We start from the raw sequence: 21,384 nt of genomic DNA, 5'->3' as shown, positions 1-21,384 counted from the left end.
CTGCTGACCAACATTTTCAAATCTATTTTTGGACCCAGAAGGCTAATCAGGCTCCAAGTTGTGCAGGGTGTATATCAGCAGTCAAATTACTACTACTAGCTTCCCACCCTGGATGAAATTGCAACTTACCCCCGATATGTTAACTTACTATGTCATCCAGGTCCACCGTAACCATTATTACAATAATCATGCAGCATCTAGTCCCATTGCCATATATCACATTGCACTGGATGAACTCAGCTAAATTTCACTTCAGAATTTCCCAATTATTTAGCATTGAGAAACATGTTTCTAGTAAATCAATTCCGCATGCTAAACATAAAGCCAGTGACATACTGAGCAAGAATGAAACATATTACAGATTATTCACCTTTATTGTAAAAACAAAAAGTCTGTTAAAAAGAAATAATTGTCATCAGATACTTGTAAAACTAACTCCTAAATTGTGATCTTAGACATGAAAATATGTAAAGGATTAGTAATACTAGATTTGACCACAAGGTTGCTGGCTGAGATTATTTTAGCGGAATCATAAACTCGCAAGTTAATAGTTGCAAATTTACAATGTTAAATCTGCAAACGTCTTGTCGCTTTCATAGTTTCGTATATAATTACCGAAATGCATTTTATGAAAAAATTGGAGTAATTCAGTTTAGAGCAAAATTCTTACTTTCCCATTTTGTTTTTAGAAAGCTTGCCAGCATAAATTAATGCAATTGCCTGCAATACATCCAGAATTCTGTTTTGTTCCCAACTCATCAATTGTCCTGAGTCATTCATGAACCCCAAGTCAACAAGTCTAAATTCCGGGAATTACAGACTTGAAGGAGAATCCATTTCTTCTGTGGGAAATCCGAGATTTAATTCAGCAAGAGCCTATAACAAGAGGGGAAAAAAATAATTTGGCATAACCTGTCACATGGATAAGTGTCTCAGCAACGCGATTCAAAAGCATCAATGATTTAACACTGGGACACAGCACTGAATTTGAAAATTACAGCTGTACATTTTAGCTGAAAGATTGAATGCAAATTTGCAATCAGTGACAACCTTAGAACTGTGTGTCTTATCATGTTCAGTGTTATTTCTTTTACATTTGTGGAAACTACAATGAATTATTCTGGTAAAAACTGGTTAATTATTTCTGTTAATTATAATTAGCTTACACTTATCTTAGTTAAACAATTAATTGTTCTTTGACTGTAATTGTTTGTGACAGATGCGCAAACAAAGGTTTCGAGTGCAGCTTGTGATGTTCATGTGACTGAATCTGATCCTTTGAGTGGTTGAATGAACACAGTAATATTCCCACAGCAGCTGCAACATGAAATGGCCCACTCTTTTGTTACTTATGTAGCAAAATACATTTTGTGAGAATTGACACTTCAGTTTAATTTTGTTATTTTGGCCGGGATTGTCCAGCCGTTCTCTGGCAGCGGGATTCTCTGGTCCCGCCGGCAGTGCATCTCTGACCATGGTTTTCCCGGCGGTGTGGGGGTGGCTTCAATGGGAATTCCCATTGACAGCAGCAGGAACCGAGAATCCAGCCACCAGCAAACATGCTGCCTCCCGCCTTCGAGAAACATGCGGATGCGAATCCGGAGAATACCACTCTGCTTCACAATGAAAATGTATTTGATAACTGACTGGCAACCAAGTATAAAGTGGCCAAAGTAGACCTTTACAAAACTTCAATTTAAGTAAAATATTCATATCAAAACGCAATTACAACTCCAACAGAACAGCAAGATCTAAGTCCTTCCTGATCTAATATTTCTATGTTGAGGATTATTATCTACAGAGATTGAAGTACCCATTATGAAGCATCACTCCATAATGCCCGGATCTGCTTTGCAAGAGCACAGAAATGGAAACTGTAGGGTCTCACGGTGGAGCAGTGGTTAGCACGCACGGTGCCGAGGACCCAGGTTTGATCCCGGCCCCGGGTCACTGTCCATGTGGAATTTGCACATTCTCCCCGTGTCTGCATGGGTCTCACCCCCACAACCCAAAGATGTGCAGTAGGGTGGATTGGACATGCTAAATTTCCCCTTAATTGGAAAAAAGAATTGCGTACTCTAAAGTTATATAAAAAAAAAAGAAATGGAAACGGAAATTCATTTAGGTCACTGAAAAATTAGAATAGTAGTTGGCTGAGTATATTGACTGCGACATCAAAGTGATTTGTTCATTTTATCTCCTGTTGAGCGGATAGTGGACAGTCTTAAAATTATCCTATTTGTTCAAGGGACAATGAAGTTCCAGTTCTGCATTATACAGTGGTCGTGGATCAAAATAACACCAACTTTCATTATGTTTGTGACAGAATATAGTAAGTAACCACAAAACTGATCACTAACATTAACCTCTGTTACTTGACTTACCCTTCTCGTCATTTCATTGGAAGGATCTTCGTTACAGAAAATGGTAAGGAACATTCGACAGACGTCGTCACCTTTGTTGAGCATTATTCTCAGCAATTCCCGGTTCTTTTCTCTGGAGGTTCCTTTTGACGAAACGTTGTCCACTTCCTCAGTATTCAGACACTTCTCAAAAAGCTTATCCACCACAGGCCTGTGAACACCTTCACCCATTTTCTGGACAAAATTACTGAAGTTCTTATGTATCCAACCTGATGAGAAACAAACATGTGTATAGGAGAAATGAATAACCATCTCAACCAGAAAATAAGGGCTTATGCCCAGTCTGCTGCTGATGTTTGTGCTCTGGGGCGTCATTCTCCGACCCCCCAGCGGGTCGGAGAATGGCCGTTGGCCGCCGTGAATCCCGCCCCCGCCGGTTGCCGAAGTCTCCGAAGGGAGAAAAGTCGGCGGGGCGTTAATGGCGCCGCTGCCGCGGAGAATGGCACGGGTCTGCGCAAGGCAGCCGATTTTCGGCCTGCCGATATTCTCCCTTCCGGATGGGCCGAAGTCCCGTCGACGTGAAGACCGTTCACGTCGACGTAAATCAAACCTCCTTTTCATCGGCGTGAACCTGTGCTCCAGGTTCACTCCGACCAGCGTGGAGGTGAGTGACGGCCTGGGGGGTTGGCCGCTGGGCAGGCGATGGCGTGGCCGCAGTCTGAATGTGTGAGGAGAGGTGTGTCTCGGGTTGTGTGTGTGTGTGTGTGCAGCGGGGGGGGGGGGGGGGGGGGGGGTTAGAGTGGGCTCGGCTCCGGGGGAGTGCCGGGAGGGGGGTCCGTGCCGGGGAGGATGATGGGGGGTCCATGCTGGGGAGGTTGGGGTCCGTGCCGGGGAGTAGGATGGGGGGGGTGGGTCTGTGCCGGGGATGGGGATAGGGGGGGGCCCGTGCCGGGGAGGGGGATGGGGGGGGTCCGTGCCGGGGAGGGGGATGAGGGTTCCGTGCCGGGGAGGAGGTTGGGGTCCGTGTCGGGGAGGAGGTTGGGGTCCGTGCCGGGGAGGGGGATGGAGGGTCCGTGCCGGGGAGGGGGATGGGGGGTCCGTGCCAGGGAGGAGGTTGGGGTCCGTGCCGGGGAGGAGGATGGGGGGTCCGTGCCGGGGAGGAGGATGGGGGGGTCCGTGCCGGGGAGGAGGTTGGGGTCCGTGCCGGGGAGGGGGTTGGGGGGTCCGTGCCGGGGAGGGGGATGGGGGGTCCGTGCCGGGGAGGGGGATGGTGTCCATGCCGGGGAGGATGATGGGGGCGTCCGTGCCGGGGAGGGGGATGGGGGGGTCCGTGCCGGGGAGGGGGATGGGGGGTCCGTGCCGGGGAGGAGGTTGGGTTCCGTGTCGGGGAGGAGGTTGGGGTCCGTGCCGGGGAGGGGGATGGGGGGTCCGTGCCAGGAAGTAGGTTGGTGTCCGTGCCGGGGAGGAGGATGGGGGGTCCGTGCCGGGGAGGAGGTTGTGGTCCGTGCCGGGGAGGGGGATGGGGGGTCCGTGCCGGGGAGGAGGTTGGGGTCCGTGCCGGGGAGGGGGATGGGGGGTCCGTGCCGGGGAGGAGGTTGGGGTCCGTGCTGGGGAGGAGGATGGGGGGGTCCGTGCCGGGGAGGGGGATGGGGGGTCCGTGCCGGGGAGGAGGTTGGGGTCCGTGCCGGGGAGGGGGATGGGGGGTCCGTGCCGGGGAGGAGGTTGGGGTCCGTGCCGGGGAGGGGGGTCCGTGCCGGGGAGGAGGTTGGGGTCCGTGCCGGGGAGGAGGATGGGGGGTCCGTGCCGGGGAGGAGGTTGGGGGGGTCCGTGCCGGGAGGAGGTTGAGGTCCGTGCCAGGGAGGGGGATGGGGGGTCCGTGCCGGGGAGGAGGTTGGGGTCCGTGCCGGGGAGGGGGATGGGGGGGTCTATGCCGGTGAGGAGGTTGGGGTTCGTGCCGGGGAGGAGGATGGGGGGGTCCGTGCCGGGGAGGAGGTTGGGGTCCGTGCCGGGGAGGGGGATGGGGGTCCGTGCCGGGGAGGAGGTTGGGGTCCGTGCCGGGGAGGGGGATGGGGGGTCCTTGCCGGGGAGGTGGTTGGGGTCCGTGCCGGGGAGGAGGATGGGGGTGTCCGTGCCGGGGAGGGGGATCCGTGCTGGGGAGGAGGTTGGGGTCCGTGCCGGGGAGGGGGATGGGGGGGCAAGTGAGTTGGTCCACCTGGCCAGGTGCCAGCCTCCAACAGTTGGACCCATGTTGTCCATGCCACCTGGCTGGGGGGGAAGGAGGGGATATGGGCAATGATGACATGTCGTCGTTCCCCCCCCCCCTCCCCCCCAACCAGGCTGTCATGTTTTCTGATCATCCAGCGATGTTGGCCGCCGTGGCGGCAGCCGCTAATGTCCATGTTGCCCTGGATTAGGAGGAGGAGGAGCGTGCCAGAGAGGCGGCGCAGCCTGCCGCAGAGGGGCAGGCGGCAGTCGCCCAGGCTGGAGGGACACCTGACCGACAGGACGAGGAGGGGGAGGAGGACGTCGCGGCCCCACGGCAACGGAGGCACCCGAGGGCGCCTCGTGTGTACCGGCCCCGGCAGTCATACCAGGACCTCACGGACCGGGAATGCAGGAGGAGACTCCGGATGAGGCGGGAAACCGTGGCACACATCTGCCACCTGCTGGCACACCTGTCACCGCGTGGCACTGGCGGGGGACACCCTCTCCCCATGGTCCAGGGCGCGGTCGATGGGATGCACATCGCCGTGCGGCCACCTGCAGATAACAGGGCCGTGTTCACCAATAGGAAGGGGACCTATTCGATGAACATACAGGTGGTCTGCGACCACCGCATGATGATCCTGCACGTCTGCGCCCGTTACCCAGGGAGTGTACACGACTCATACGTGTTGTCGCGGTCATCCATCCCTGGCATGTACGAGGGACGCCATCCCCGGCTGAGGGGCTGGTTGCTGGGCGACAGGGGTTACCCATTGCGATCGTGGCTGATGACGCCTGTACGGAGGCCACGCAATGAGGCGGAGAACCGCTACAATGATGCCCATGTAGCGACAAGGGGAGTGATAGAGAGGTGCTTTGGCGTGCTGAAGATGCGTTTCAGGTGCCTGGACCTCTCTGGGGGCGCCCTCCAGTATCGGTCAGATAGGGTCGGCCGCATCATTGTGGTGTGCTGCGTCCTGCACAACATAGCCCAGCAGAGGGGCGATGTGCCGCAGGCAGAGGAGGGCGGAGTGGAGGAGCAGCAGGAAGAGGCGCAGTCCTCCCCAGATGAGGGGGATGGGGGCAATGGTCAGGGCAGACGGGCTAGACACAGGCGGGTGGCTGTCCACCATTACCGGCTGGCCCAGCGGGCACGGGACAGACTGATAGCCGCCCGCTTCACTGACTAGATGGGCGTGGGAATCGGGTAGTATGGCCACAGACCGCACACCATGGCAACAGCCGACCACCCACACCCCCCCACCCATCCAGCACCCTCACCCCCCTCCCCAACCCCACCCACCCCACCCGCATGCACACCACCCCCCCCATTGCCGATCCACCTGCGGCACAACGGCCGGGCTCACACAGTTGCGGGTGGACGCGTGTCTATTGCAGGCCATGGAGGATGATGACAACCCGCCCTGCGGTGAGCTCCTGGCTCCACATTGTTGGACTATGTCTGACCCATGGCCACAGTACCACCATCCACCCGGACCATCCCTGCATGCGGCTGTGACACTGCAGCGCACGGTCCCGTCCTCTGCCCGGGGGGTTGTTGATGGCGGCCCAGGGGGAAGGGGGCAGACTCACCTGGGGCTGAGGTAAGACCACCCCTCACACACACACTTGCGCTCAATGTACATGACACCCCCGCACGCTTTGGGCAGAGCACAAAGGCAGCTTCTGTAGGTGTAACATTGACTTTAATAACCAAACGAGTTCATGCACGTGCCCTAGCCCCTAAAACTCATCTGTGCCCTGCACCCGTGCCAACTTACTCAGTGTCTAATTGTTTGGCCTTACGGGCCCTTTGACTACGTCTACGTGGTTCCCCAGATGGTACAGCAGAACTGGAGGTGGACTCCTGTGATTCCTGCCCTCTGACACTGGATCCCTTTGGCGGCCGTTTCCTGGGGCGTCCTGGCCTAGATGGGCCAGGCTGCGGCCCGGGCGACTGGGATGGCGAGCTGCCAGCCTGTCCTGCCCGTTGCCCACCCGATGCACCTGGGACGGAAGGGGGGGGGGGGGAGTCCGAGGTGTCGCGGTGTTCCGGGACCTCCCCTACAGGGGGAGCTGGGACGGATCACACCACCTCCTCCTCCCTCGGGGTGCCCGATGGCCCCCAGGCCTCTACATGTGTGGGGGATGCGAACGGACTGGCCATCCGACGCCCCCCCGACATCTGGCACTGCCAGTCCTGGAGGCCCGTGCTGGTATCGACAGGGGTCAGCAGGTTTGCAGCCATGGAGCCCAGGGGGTTGGCAAACCCTGTCTGTGACAGTGCGACGCAGGCTCGCACATGGCCACTGGCGCCGATGCCCTCAGCGATGGCCTGCAGAGACTGGGCCATGGCCTGCTGAGACTGGGGCATGGCCTGCTGAGACTGGGCTATGGACTGCTGAGACTGGGCCATGGCGTTGAGCGCCTCTGCCATCTGGCGCTGGCACTGGCTCATGGCCCCTGTGAGAGGGCAGCCATGTCCTGGGCCACAGATGCCGCCTGCACGGAAAGCCCCAGGCCTCGCAAACCGTTCCCCATGTCTGACACCGTCGCACCCATTGCCTCCACCGCGGACGCCACCCGTGCGGTGTCGGCCTGGGTGGCACGCATGACCGGCACCACTTCCAGCTCCTGGACGCGGGTGGACTCCTCCACCTGCGACTGCAGCCGCCGCAAGCCGGCCGTCACCGTCTTCGCTCGTCTCCGGGTCGGTGGGTGCGTCGGATCTATGGGTGGGTGTGGTAACTCCAGGAACCCGGGATCCATCTGGGCGGCAGATGTTCGCTTGGGCTGGGCTGCCCTCCGGCCGCCCGGCCCCTCTGCTGCTCCTACCTCCACCTGCTGTACCGGGACGGCTGTGTTGTGCGCACCAGTGAGTGTACCAGACGCCTCATCACTAAAGTGCCCAACCGAGGTGAGTGTTTCTGCGATGGTGGAGGGTGTTGGTGACAGCAGTGGCGTTGTGTCGTGCTCTTCGTCCCACTCTGAGTCCATGGCACTTTGGGGTGGGGGTTCGTCTCCATCCATCCACTCTGAGTCACTGTCCGGTATTTCGTCTTCCTGGGTAGTGCTGTCCCGGGTAGGGGTGTCCTGGGCAGTGCTGTCCCGGGTAGGGGTGTCCTGGGTAGTGGTGTCCTGGGTAGTGGTGTCCTGGCTCAGATGTGACGGGGGCCTGTGGCTGCCCCCCTCGACGCTGGGTGGCACACGCCTGCCTCGTCGCTCCCGCATGTGACGGGGGTGTCGTCCCCCTGTTGCTGCAGGTCTCTCCGTCTCCCGTGGTGTGCGAGGGGCATCCTGCAGGCATCGCATGCCGGAGGGTCCGGATCTCTCCGTGTCCCGTGGCCTCCAAGGGGCATCCTGCGGGCATCGCATGCCGGAGGGTCCGGGTCTCTCCGTCTCCCGTGGCCTCCGAGGGGCATCCTGCGAGCGGTCTGCATCTGTGGGGATGGGTGCCTCGACGTTTGCTCCTGCGATACACAATGAAGCATGCATGGTTAGACACGCAGGCAGTGATCAGTTGATATGGGGGAGGGGGATATAGGGGAGGGGGGATATGGGGACGGGCTGTCGGTGGCTCACTTGCTACTACGCCCCTGATCTCTGCATCAGCAACCTCCCGGTCGTCAGGTCCACCAGCCAGTTCCAGGGCCCTTTCCTCGTGTTCGGTCAGTGGCCTCTCATCAGCGGGGCCTCCTCCAGTCCTCACATGCTCCCTATTGTTGTGTGTGCGCTTCTCCTGTGGCGGGGGGGTGGGTGGGGGTGGTGGCAGGGGAAAAGGCAACAGTGTTAGGCAGGTATATGAATGCACTCCATTGGTTGTGCGTGCATTGCAGAGGTTAAGGTTAGGGCTGGATTCACTTGGGGATATGGGGGAGGGGGGATATGGGGGGGGTTATGGGGAAGGGGGGATATGGGGAGGGAGGATATGGGGAGGGGGGATATGGGGGAGGGGGGATATGGGGGAGGGGGGACATGGGGGGGAGTTATGGGGGATATGGGGGAGGGGGATATGGGGGAGGGGGGATATGGGGGGGATATGGGGGGGATATGGGGAGGGGGATATGAGGGGGGTATGGGGGAGGGGGGATATGGGGGAGGGGGGATATGGGGGAGGGGGGATATGGGGGAGCGGGGATATGGGGGAGGGGATATGGGGGAGGGGGGATATGGGGGAGGGGGATATGGGGGAGATATGGGGGAGGGGGGATATGGGGAGGGGGGATATGGGGAGGGGGGATTTGAGGGGGGTTATGGGGGATATGGGGGAGGGGGGGATATGGGGGAGGGGGGATATGGGGGAGGGGGGATATGGGGAGGCTCACCCTGCCTGCTCTGACGAGGTCGTTCACCTTCTTGTGGCACTGGGTGCCTGGCCGTGGTGTCAGGGCCGCAGCGGTGACAACCTCTGCCACCTCCCTCCACAGACGCCGGCTGTGGCGTGGGGCAACTCTGAGGCCGTGCCCGGGATACAGGGCGTCCCTCCTCTGCTCCACTGCGTCCAGGAGCGACTCCACATCCCGTGACTCGAACCTCGGGGCTGAGCGGCGGCCGGCCATCCAGTCGGGTGTTCCGGTCGGGTGGGGGGGAGCAGCGCGGCCTTATGAGCCACGTGCGCAAGCGCGGATCCCGTCACGTCGCTGCTAGCCCATTTCGGGCCGGAGACTTCTGACCCATTTTTCCGACGTGACGCAAGTCGGATTTGCGCCGTTTTTTGCACCGATCGGCGGACTTTGCGCCGATAACGGAGAATTTCGCCCCTGTTCTTTCATCTGTGGTCCTCTTGATGAACACTTTGGAAGCGCAACATTTTGCAGTTTACTTTCGACACAGTTAATATGCCATCTAATGTGGGGTGTGTAAAGAAACATTAATGTATGTAACTAAAGGGAGTGATAGATGTTTATTTTTGCTGCTTGCCCGCTTCAGGAATATCCATTTTGGGAAGCAACTCGAGGAGATATTGGAGGTGGATGACCAATGTACTGGCAGGGGCATGTCGCTCATTCAAATATCCTTATGAGGCTCCATGCCTCAGTCTTTACATCCATTTGAATTTTAATATTGATTGTCTGGGTTTCCTGGGACTCAGGAAAACCAGGAGTTGAAGGAAGGCGAGGCCTATGGATCCAGTGGGGGAGCGTGAGGGGGGGGGGGGGGGGGCGGGTGGCAAGAGGGATTCGGGGGGAAGGAGACTGGGAGGTAAGGGGGATGGCAGGTGGGGGACAGGGATTGACTCTTGAGAGGTAAGGGAGATGTCAGGTGTGGGGAGGAGGTTGGGGAATAGCTCATGACCATGCCTCTCAGAACTACAACCCTGCCCAAGCTTGCATGATTGAAGCCACACGGTTGGATCAAGCACATGTACAGAGGTGCGTTACACTCCAATTGATGGGAAGGTATGAATTTCTGAATCTTCCAGATAAATCTGTGTCGGTTGAGGCGGAATGTGGCGTAGTGGTTAGCACTGGGACTGTGGCGCTGAGGTCCCGGGTTCGAATCCCGGCCCTGGGTCACTGCCCGTGTGGAGTTTGCACATTCTTCCCGTGTCTGAAACATGGGTTTCACCCCCCGCAACCCAAAGATGTGCAGGTTAGGTGGATTGGCCACGTGAAATTGCCCCCTTAATTGGAAAAAAAAACCTGTGACCTTTCACATACAAAGAACAACCTTAAAAGTGAAGGGTATCACAGGGGGTCATATACATCATCCATATTCATGCGATTTGTATGTGCAGCTGCTTTCCTGCCTCTGGTCAGGTGAAATCTGGACTCAGGGGTGGTCTTCCCACCCTACCAACAATTGAAGCATTGAACACCCACTTAAGGGCCTCATCCCGCTGCAGTTAATATTGAACTGGTGGTGGACGGGGAGTTTATCACACGGGAAGTGCGAAAAGTAAACCTCAAAAATCAGAAAGCAAAGCATACAGGGTTGTGGGTGGGAGGATTCTCTTGTTCAAAGGCATTCAATGCCTGATTGAGGGACCAAGCATCAGGAGGTGGGGTGGGGTGTATGGAGGGTTCTACTGAGAGCTACTACTCTTGTTGCTGAACCACCTCCCATGAACCCCTACCATCCTACCCAGACTTCCATCTAACCTTCACTCACCTGTAGCCAGTGTTGCTCAGCGTATCTAGGCCTCCCCCTGGTTGCATTGCCGGCAGCTGTTACCGCTCCTGCTGCCTGCAACTTACATCTGTCGCCTTCTGGTTGACCAGCAGCTTTTGAGGGCAGGGTGAAATGAAAATGAAATGAAAATCGCTTATTGTCACAAGTAGGCTTCGAATGAAGTTACTGTGAAAAGCCCCAAGTTGCCACATTCCGGCGCCTGTTCGGGGAGGCTGGTACGGGAATTGAACCGTGCTGCTGGCCTGCCTTGGTCTGCTATCAAAGCCAGCGATTTAGCCCTGTGCTAAACAGCCCCTATATATAGCCACTTAGGATATCCATTCCCGAGATACTGGAGAAGGCCCACACTAGCCACCTTAGTACCCGAGCGCCAAATAATTCCAGCATGCCTTCCTCACAAAGAGGTGACATGGGTTCCTACTGGCTCTCCAGCTGGTGGGTGCAATCCCATCGTCTGCATTAAGTACTGTCCACTCTGTGATACACCTGGGGCGTCATTCTCCGCCGGCGGGAGTCTCCGTTTTGCCGGCGCCCGGGGGTTTCCCGACGGCGTGGGGCTGCCCCGCAATGGGAAACCCCATTGACCGGCCGGTGTTACGGAGACTCCCGCCGGCCGGTCGGAGCAAAAATGTGGCGGGGTGGGTAGGAGAATTTCGCCCGATACCCTGGGCGGGATTCTCCGACCCCCCGCCGGGTCGGAGAATCGACGGGGGCTGGCACCGGATATTCGGCGGGGACGGGAATCTCGTCGCGCCGGTCGGCGGGCCCCCCCCAGCGATTCTCCGGCCCGCGATGGGCTGAAGTCCCGCTGCTGAAATGCCTGTCCCGCCGGCGAGAATCAAACCACCTCTCTTACCGGCGGGACTAGGCGGCGCGAGCGGGCTCCGGGGTCCTGGGGGGGGCGCGGGGCGATCTGGCCCCGGGGGGTGCCCCAACGGTGGCCTGGCCCGCGATCGGGGCCCACCGATCCACAGCCTTCACCATGGCCGGCGCGTAAGAGACACCCATCCCCGTGCACATGCGCGGGGATGACGTCAGCAGCCGCTGACGCTCCCGCGCATGCGGGACTTCCGCCAGCCGGCGAAGTCCTTTCAGCTGGCGTGGCGCCAAAGGCCTTTCCCGCCGGCTGGCACCGCGCCAACCACTCCGGCACGGGCCTAGCCCCTCAAGGTGAGGGCTTGGCCCCTAAAGGTGTGGAGAAATCCGTACCTTTGGTGCGGCCCGACGCGGAGTGGTTCCCGCCACTCCATCCCGCCGGGACCCCCCGCCCCGCCGGGTAGGGGAGAATCCCGGCCCCTGTTTCTGTTGGCGAAATCCTGGATGCAAAGTGTCTGTTCATCCCTGGAGCACAGCATTGCTAGGGAATGTGATGTGTGAGCCATTGACACAGGGACAGTTTTCCAGAACTAAGAAAAAATCTTAACTGGTCGCACAGAGCCTCCCTGTCAAGTAACACCAATGTAAAGTCCAACAAAAACCCAGTATAAGTAAGAAGAGTTCATTCAGAAAAATATACTTGATCCAAGTCAAACCATCAAATAAAACCTAGATGCCCAGGAAACAGGGTAGGATTCGCTCAGCCCACACTGGGCTGGAGAATCGCCGGGCCCGGTGCGAATCGCGCGATGCCACATCGACGCCGGTCCGCCGATTCGCCAGAGCGGAGAATCGGCGCCAGTCGGGGGCCGCTCTACGTGCCCCCCACCCCCCCGGCAATTCTCCGCCCTGGATGGGCCGAATGGCCACAAAAAGAATCCGAGTCCCGCCGGCGGCGTCCATGTGTGGTCTTACCCGGCGGGACCTCAGCGTGCATCCTTTCGGGGGCGGCCTGGTGAGGGTGGGTGGGGGGCTCTGACCCCGGCGGGGGGGCCTCCGCTGCGGCCTGGCCCGCGATCGGGGCCTACCGATCGGCGGGCCGGCCTCTCGGGCTGGGGGCCTCTTTTGCTCTGCGCCGGCCCCTGTAACCCTACGCCATGGTGCGTCGGTGCTGGCGCGCATGCGCGCAACCGCGCCGGTCTCAGCGCGCATGCGCAGACCCGCGGTGCCCATTTGATGGCGGTATCGGCAGCTGGAGCAGCGTGGGTCGCTCCAGTGCCGTGCTGGCCTCCTGTAGGGCTCGGAATAGCTGCTCCTAGGGGCCTGTTGACGCTGTCGTAAAACGCGACGGTGTTTACAACGGCGTCAACACAGCCTCAGGATCAGAGAATCCCGCCCCAGATCTTTACCTCTGCAATCTGTACTTTTGTGTGTTGAGTTTCTTGCTTTCGATAATTCATATTGTTTGCTTCTTAATGCACCAAGCTCCTTTTCACATTCCATGTATCGTCGATAGCTTTTAAAGTACAGAGTACTAATGGACTCCTCCAAGCTTCTCTCTTTTGCACTTTTTCCATTTGCTCCATCTGTGAAACAAAAATATATGTTCCATATGGAATTGAAGGCTTCACAAAATGTGCTCTGTAGTTAGAAATGGTAATGGTTTCAACTAAAGAGTACGCAATGCTGATGGAATATGGGAGGAAAATTACTACTTGGGCTGTTAGGGTAATAATACCATTCCTGGGTACCTGGTATTGGGCACTGAAAGATACTAGTTCACATTTGCTGCACCCAGCTAAGGATTTGATGAGTTCCTAGATTGTGATTCCCCAATTTAAACCTGGGGCAAGAATGGTTTGTGCGAAGCTGAGACTCATGAAAACTGGGAATATTTCCCCTGAGCACTAGCTGCATCTCCCTGGTCAGTCTCCTGCCTGGATCCTGGCTGGTAGGACGGCAGCATTAGAATGAGTCACAAAGAGAGGATTTTGGTAGGACTTCATAAGTGGAGGGCTGAAACCACGGAAGCTTAAGCTTTCATCGCGGGGCTGGGGGAAGCACTTCTGCACTTCCAGGTTCCACAAGGATAGTCCAAAAAATGTTAAATAGATCCACCTGTTTGGGCTTCCCGGACTGCTCGACTGACTTGACAGCAAGGGCTCAAACAATGTTAAAATTGCCATTGGATTAAATTACTTAATTGGTGCCTGCCTCCCCACTGAACAGTTTTCAGCAATTAATGCCCACCTCCAATTGAGAGCTTCCCCCACCCCCAGTGAAGACAAGCTTGGTTTACCCTCCCCCAAGGTCAAAGACCCCATGAAAGAAACCCCATTTCCCCAGTGAGGGCAAGTTAGACTTTCTCCCCCATTTGGAGCACAAACTCCTAGACTTCCTCTCTCCCCAAATTCCTCTCCGCCTCTGAGCTGACGCCTCTTTTCTATACAAAACAAATTGGGGCATATCATTTAAAAAAAATAAATTTAGAATACCCAATTCATTTTTTCCATTTAAGGGGCAATTTAGAGTGGCCAATCCACCTAGACTGCACATCTTTGGGTTGTGGGGGCGAAATCCACGCAAACACGGGGAGAATGTGCAAACTGCACACAGACAGCGACCCAGAGCCGGGATCGAACCTGGGACCTCGGCGCCGTGAGACAGCAACGCTAACCACTGCGCCACCGTTCTGCCCTACTGGGGTATATAATGGCCTCTCATGAGCAATAACTGACTTCACACCCAATGAGAACCCAATGAGAAGCAAATCTTTTGCTCCCACCCTACAAACCTACAGTGTGGCTCTTCCAACCCCTCATCCAGGTGCAACTCAGCAGCAACCCGAGCTAAAACCTGCTCTCTGAAATGTTACCCACTTCACCAAATGGGAAGAGACTGGAAAATGCGCTCCATGCAAATAAAATTGTGGCCTGCACTGATGCAGCTCCCAATCCACTGGGTAGAAAAATGCCCTGCTCAAGTGTCAATACTTGTCGATCCCCCATCCTTGATCTCCATCACTCTGTGTTCCCCTCCGCTTTACCTCTCCCCCACCCTGTTCAGTTACCCTTTTCACTTTCCCCCATAATCTTTTCCAGTCTTGCCGTCCGCTTCTTGCCATCTCTTAACCACCTCCATTGTGAAGAAATTAACCTGAGACCAGTTGTCCGCTGCTGTTCCCTCTCCTTCACCACCACTTCTGGTTCTCCCCTTCCTCCAGTAGCAATCCCATTACCCGAACCTCCTTCTCACCCATCCTTCCTCTCTTCTACCTCTCTTCCCTCTCAAAGCTTCCCTTCTCTTCCCTCTCAAGGCTTCCCTTCTCTTCACCATGGTTCACTGATTGGACTTGGTCTTGATTTCCGTTTGGAACCACATGGGAGATTGGAACAGCTGCAACTTTTAAATTGTCATCACTTTAGCAAGAATTCGGTCAGTTCCATATTCCTCACATACAAAAGACGACAGGAACAAGAAAAGCATATTCAACCAATCAATCTTACTCCCCACATTACTCAGACCCGCTTTCATCTTCTGCATAGAATATTTTTGTGTTCCATTGCCCCAAGCTGTTGACTTTATACTTTCAGTTAAATCATGTAATTATTAATCTAATGTTTATCAAGATGAAATTTCCTGTTATTAATAACACATTGGGGGAAAACTCCCTGTGACTATTATTTTTGTATTATTGTATTACCAGCATTATACATACACTCTCCCAGATAATGATAAGGGCTAAGATACAGCACAGATACAGAGGGAGAAAGCATTCAATTTCGTCAATTAAAAGACCTACCCACACACTTGACAAAGACCAGTTTCACAATCCAGAATAGACGGTGTATGCTCATCGTGAGTTTCTCTGCAAAATCCTCAAGCATAATAGATTCGTCTAGCATTGATATATCTTGAAGGTGCAGAATGTCTCTAATGGCACTTTCTGAAATGCCATGCGGAGCTTTTTTAAACATTTCGTATGCGTCCAGAGTTTGGATTTCACTGTAGTCCACAGGCTGACTTGCTGTATCCAGCATGCACTGGATAACACAGCATTGAAAGATTTCTCTGATATCATCAAGGACAAATCTCCTGCCCTCCATGGAATCATTATGTAATTTTATCAACAGTTCACACAGGCTGGTTACCAACTCTCTTCCTTTGGAAAAAAAGTAAGCCACTGTAAGCGAAAAAGATAAAGCCCCAGTCAGTTTGCAAGGAAGCCTGCTCAATTGACACAAACCTATTTTTAGTGATGGTTCATTATAATGACTGGATTTATTTTTTCAAGAGGATCACTTTACATAGAAAATGCTGGCGACAACATTTTGGAATAAAATTATTTGATTACTTGATTTGTGCAATCCTAGGTTATATAGCCTGGACATGAAAAGAAAAGGACTGCATGGCCTGAATTTTCATGCACCTAGAGAGGCTCTCCGACTGTGCACTGGTCCAAATCTGGGTGTTCTACCCTTGAATCCAACCTCTGTCATTTTTCCGGATGGGGGCGAGTTCTAATTGACACATCCATGATTCCCAGAGGCAGCTGCACATATAAATCAGCAGCTGCTGATAATGTGATTTGGATGAGCTTGATGTTTGAAACCAATAGTGTCCAGATGTGCAGGTTTGACCTGATAGGGGTAGGTCTGAACTTTGTGCATTCACTTGGATAACCAGGGAACCCTTTTGTAGGGTACTGCTTTGCAAAGGGTTACAGGACAGCTTTGGAAGAGATCAGGGCCGGGATTCTCCCCTACCCGGCGGGGCGGGCGGTCCCGGCGGGATGGAGTGGCGGGAACCATTCCAGCGTCGGGCCGCCCCAAAGGTGCGGATTTCACCTTGAGGGGCCAGGCCAGCGCCGGAGTGGTTGGCACGCTGCCGGCCGGCGGGAAAGGCCTTTGGCACCACGCCAGCCGGGGCCGAAGGGACTGCGCCGGCCGGCGGAGGTCCGCGCATGCGCGGGAGCGTCAGCGGCTGCTGACGCCATCCCCGCGCATGCGCAGGGAGGGGTGTCACTTCCGCATTGGCCATCGCAGAGGCTATGGCCGAGGCGGAAGGAAAAGAGTGCCCCCACGGCACAGGCCCGCCCGCGGACCGGTGGGCCCCGACCGCGGACCAGTTCACCGTGGAGGCACCCCCCGGGGCCAGATCACCCCGCGCCCCCCCCCCCCATAGGACCCCTGAGCCCGCCCGCGCTGCCAGTCCCGCCGGTAAGGTAGGTGGTTTGATTCACACCGACGGGACTGGCATGACAGCAGCGGGACTTCAGCCCATCGCGGGCCGGAGAATCGCTGGGGGGGGGGGCCCGCCGACCGGCGCGGTTCCTGCCCCTGTCAAATTTTCGGTGCCGGAGAATTCGGCGGCCCCCCGGCGATTCTCCAACCCGGCGGGGGGTCGGAGAATCCCGCCCCTGGTTCCCTTTGGTGGAGGCCAGGTGCCCTTTGGGAGAGGTAAGGTATTCTTTGGGAGAAGTCAGATGCCTCTTAAAATTGTTAAACCGAGACAGGAATGTATGTAAAATGTACACAAACTCATTGGGACTGGCAAAGAACTGTTAAGCTGTTAAAGAATTGACAATCTATCAAAGAACTATCAAACCTCATTGGAACTGTTAAACCTGCCAAGAGATTCAACTTTGTTGGGCTTTAAAAAAAAGTGGAGTTAAAAAGTAAATATTTCATCCAGTCTCTTGACAAATGCCTGAGGATTATCATTGTAGGACTTTTGCTGCATGAGTTGATGTTATAACCCAACATTGTCACTGCAGGATGCCTGTTAAGTGGGCAGTTTGATTGGCAACTCGAAGTGGTTATAGAACAGCGATGTTGTTCTCAGAAGAGATTAAGTGCTTAAGGAAAATGTTTGTTTTCCTAAGAGATTAAGTGAAGGAAATTGAAGGTACTGAATTTATTAAAAATCAATAAGAGCATAAATAGTGAGACCACCAATATATACCTAACTTAATTTTATGTCTCCTGCGTTTTGTCCATGGTAGATAGTAGGTGAGGTGGTATGGAGGGGATAAGTTTAAACGGTGATGGGTATGTGGGCAACCGTGGTCATGAAGGGTACGGGGCTCCATGGGGGTTGATATAGGGACAAAGGTTGGAATAGATGGTATAGCGGTCCTTGGGGGGGGTGGGGGAGGGCATGATGTGGCATGGATGGGCCTGTGGTGTGTGTGAGGGTAAGGGATGAGGGTTGGAGTTCTCCGACCCCCGCCAGGTCGGAGAATCGCCGGGCGCGGGCGTGAATCCCGCCCCCGCCGGTTGCCGAATTCTCCGGCACCGGATATTCGGCGGGGGCGGGAATCGCGCCGCGCCGGTTGGCGGCCCCCCCACCCCGCGATTCTCCGGCCCGAATGGGCCGAAGTCCCGCTGCTAAAATGCCTGTCCCACCGGCGTAGATTAAACCACCTACCTTACCGGCGGGACCAGGCGGCGCAGGCGGGCTCCGGGGTCCTGGGGGGGGGGGGTGCGGGGCGATTTGGCCCCGGGGGCTGCCCCAACGGTGGCCTGGCCCGCGATCAGGGCCCACCGATCCGCCGGCGGGCCTATGCCGTGGGGGCACTCTTTTCCTTCCGCCTTCGCCACGGTCTCCACCACGGCGGAGGCGGAAGAGACTCCTTCCACTGCGCATGCGCGGGAATGCCGTCAGCGGCCGCTAACGCTCCCGCGCATGTGCCGCTCGGAGATGTCATTTCCGCGCCAGCTGGCAGGGCACCAAAGGCCTTTTCCGCCAGCTGGCGGGGCGGAAATTCGTCCGGCGCAGGCCTAGCCCCTTAAGGTTGGGGCTCGGCCCCCCAAGATGCAGAGCATTCCGCACCTTTGGGGCGGCGCGATGCTCGACTGATTTGCGCACTTTTTGGCGCCAGTCGGCGGGCATCGCATCGATACCGGAGAATTTCGCCCCTGACCTTTTCTTCATTGTTTCTTTTCATTCTTTAACAGAGTGCTGTTGCACAGAGGCAGGTCTTCTAGCCAGTCCGCCTCCACAATTGCCCCAGGGGCGATGGAACTGACTTCTCACCTAGCACAACCCACCTCCTCTAACCCCTCCCCTCCCAGAACAAAAGGGCCTCTTTTTTTCTTCCTTTGGTATGTAGAGTTATGAAACAACCCAAGTTGGCACAAATCACCCAGGGGGTGAAAATCCAGGCTTGGTTGTTTAAATTTTACATACTCTACTACAGGTTTTAAGGATTGCTAACACTGATTCCTTATGATAAACTATGTTTATGAAACTATAAAGTACAGATAATTATGGATGAGGAAGATTCTATCTGGCTCATTTGAATATATATACAGGGCTAAATCGCTGGCTTTGAAAGCAGACCAAGGCAGGCCAGCAGCACGGTTCAATTCCCGTACCAGCCTCCCCGAACAGGCGCCGGAATGTGGCGACTAGGGGCTTTTCACAGTAACTTCATTGAAGCCTACTTGTGACAATAAGCGATTTTCATTTCATTCTTTATTTCATATCTGGCTTGTTTTAGTACTTGCATCCAGAACATGCCTGCACTCAGTTACTGCACTTAATTTGTTCCTTAACCGAGTCAAGGATTTCTGGGTCCACCCTCTGCCTGGAGATTCATTCCAAATGTTGACTACTTTCTGCATGTGAAAGAATCACCTGTTATCAGTCCTAAGGTTACCTATTACTAGTTTGAATGCAGGTCTTCTGTTTTATTCCCACAGTTTAATGCGGTATTCTGGATTAACCTAATTTGAAATCATTTACCTTTTCCATAAATCTACACGATTCCCTCTCAGTACCGGCCTCCCGGGATGGAAAAGAAAAACTTAAGCTGATTGATTTTAACCATCAACAGTGGCAAAATACAGGCCTCATTTAAAGGAGTATGTGACAGGTGCTACATTTTACTGGGGCGGGTGGGAGTTGTACTCACTGTGTGCCCACCCCCCGCCTCCACCAGATGAAAAAGCATTTCTGAACCGACCAACATTAAACAAGGCCGTCCTTCAGCCATAACACACACTCCGGGTGGCCTTTAGGAAGGGAGGGTGGGATATTCTGCCCCCCAGTGGAAGGAGGTCCTGCCCTCGAGAGTTGCTCCCAGCAGTGGCAGAACTCAGTACTGGGGCTTCAAATAGGCCCTGGGATTAAAGGGACAAAGCTTCTGGAGCAGGTTAAGTCTGGTTTCTGGGTGGGGAGGGATCAGGGGGCCTAGGGATGGGGGCCAGTGGGATGGGGGGTGGGGGGTGGTTGGAGGCGGGGAGGGGAGGTTTGTTGGCCAGATGTCAAGTGAAAACGGGGATGGTGACATCTGGGGGGTGGGTGGTTGGTGTCACCAATGTACACAGGGCACTGTCCAAAGGATGTACCCTACTTCTTTCCCACCTTTTAACCAGTTGGGTTAAAGAATTGGCCTTCCCACTCCAGTCTGCCGACATGTGGAATGTGTTGGGGATGAGTGGGAAGGCAGTTTTGATCCACCCGCCATATTGTACATGTGTTTTTGGCAGTGGACCATAAAGTCCAGCCCAGTGTGAATATTTCTGTGTGTACAGTTGAGCTTTTGAAGTTTTGTCTTACTGGCCACGGAATCACTCGTCAGTTTTTCAGACAGTCAGATTTTATTCCCTACCCACACTCCAGGGGATTAATGATGCGTAATGATGCCATAGGGGCTGGTTTAGCACAGTGGGCTAAACAGCTCGCTTGTAATGCAGAACAAGGCCAGCAGCGCGGGTTCAATTCCCGTACCGGCCACACCGAACAGGCACCGGAATGTGGCGACTAGGGGCTTTTCACAGTAACTTCATTGACGCCTACTTGTGACAATAAGCAATTATTATTATTTTTTCCATGAGGGTGGGTTAACATACTTATTTGGAAAATATAATACCTGCACGTTATAAGTACCAAATACATACTTGGTAAAAGTTCGAGTTTTTGTCTACATATCTCCTCTGCATGAGCCCCATGGAACCGGTTGAGTTCTGCCAAAGCTTTTATCAGCATTCTTTCTTCAATGTTATCCACCATATTTTCTGGTGTTGTATCAAATCGGATGTCAATTGACTGGTCTCTGAAGAAAATATCCGTTTGTTTTTCTGGTTGATCCGCCAAGATGATTTTCACTACATTCACCACCTCCATGCTTTCCTGTATCCTGTGTCTGACCTGAAGAAAAAGTTTGATTGCTAAAAATAGAAACAAATAAACAAAAATGAATCATGAATTAATTCTTGTGCACTATTTAGTTTGTAGATGTTTCAGTTCTTTATGATTTCCTCACAGTGAAAAAAATATTTAACTAAAACTGGATTATAAAAAAGAACATACATTCATTTTATTCTCCAAATGTCTGACCTTTTTTCTCCTAAACAACTCCAGTATAGATAGTGAAGATTTGATGACAATTTAAACATTGGGAAAAGCACAGCCAAGACAATCCTGTCACGCCCAGCATTCAGTCACTGGGGGTAGACCTTGACTTTGTGCAATAGATAAATGGTGACTGGGTAATTGGTTTTACATCTCTTTCCATAATTAATTTCCATTGAAGTCAGAGCACTTTTCAACCTGGGTCAGTGCGCAAAGATCAGGGGCGGGATTCTCTCCTACCCGGCGGGGCGGGGGGTCTCGGCATGATGGAGTGGCGGGAACCACTCTGGCGTTGGGCCGCCCCAGAGGTGCGGAAGTCTCTGCACCTTTAGGGGCCAAACTCTCACCTTGGGGGGCTAGGACCACGCCGCAGCGGTTTCCGGTCCACCGGCAAGCGGGAAAGGCCTTTGGCGCCACGCCAGCCGGGGCCGAAAGGTCTTTGCTGAGCGACGCGGGTCCGCGCATGCGCGGGAGAGTCAACGGCTGTTGACGTCATCCCCGCGCATGC

The 21,384-nt window shown here is 54.7% G+C and overlaps 1 protein-coding gene across 1 annotated transcript in view; it reads right to left on the bottom strand.

Moving 5' to 3' along the window:
* Positions 1–355: 355 nt before the first annotated feature.
* LOC140427908 (uncharacterized) overlaps positions 356–21,384 on the bottom strand; it is a 56,161-nt gene continuing 35,132 nt past the window's right edge. The window contains exons 10-14 of the mRNA XM_072513757.1: positions 20,423–20,692; positions 15,319–15,699; positions 12,926–13,102; positions 2,385–2,632; positions 356–876 (exon numbers count right to left, since the gene is read on the bottom strand). Of these exons, the coding sequence (XP_072369858.1) occupies positions 814–876; positions 2,385–2,632; positions 12,926–13,102; positions 15,319–15,699; positions 20,423–20,692 (1,139 nt within the window). The 3' untranslated portion in view covers positions 356–813. The remainder of the gene's footprint in view (positions 877–2,384; positions 2,633–12,925; positions 13,103–15,318; positions 15,700–20,422; positions 20,693–21,384) is intronic.

This window comes from Scyliorhinus torazame, chromosome 8 (genome assembly GCF_047496885.1).
Source record: "Scyliorhinus torazame isolate Kashiwa2021f chromosome 8, sScyTor2.1, whole genome shotgun sequence".
Taxonomy (NCBI): domain Eukaryota; kingdom Metazoa; phylum Chordata; class Chondrichthyes; order Carcharhiniformes; family Scyliorhinidae; genus Scyliorhinus; species Scyliorhinus torazame.
Note: the sequence above shows the minus strand (reverse complement) of the source record. Positions and strands in the feature narration are given on the sequence as shown.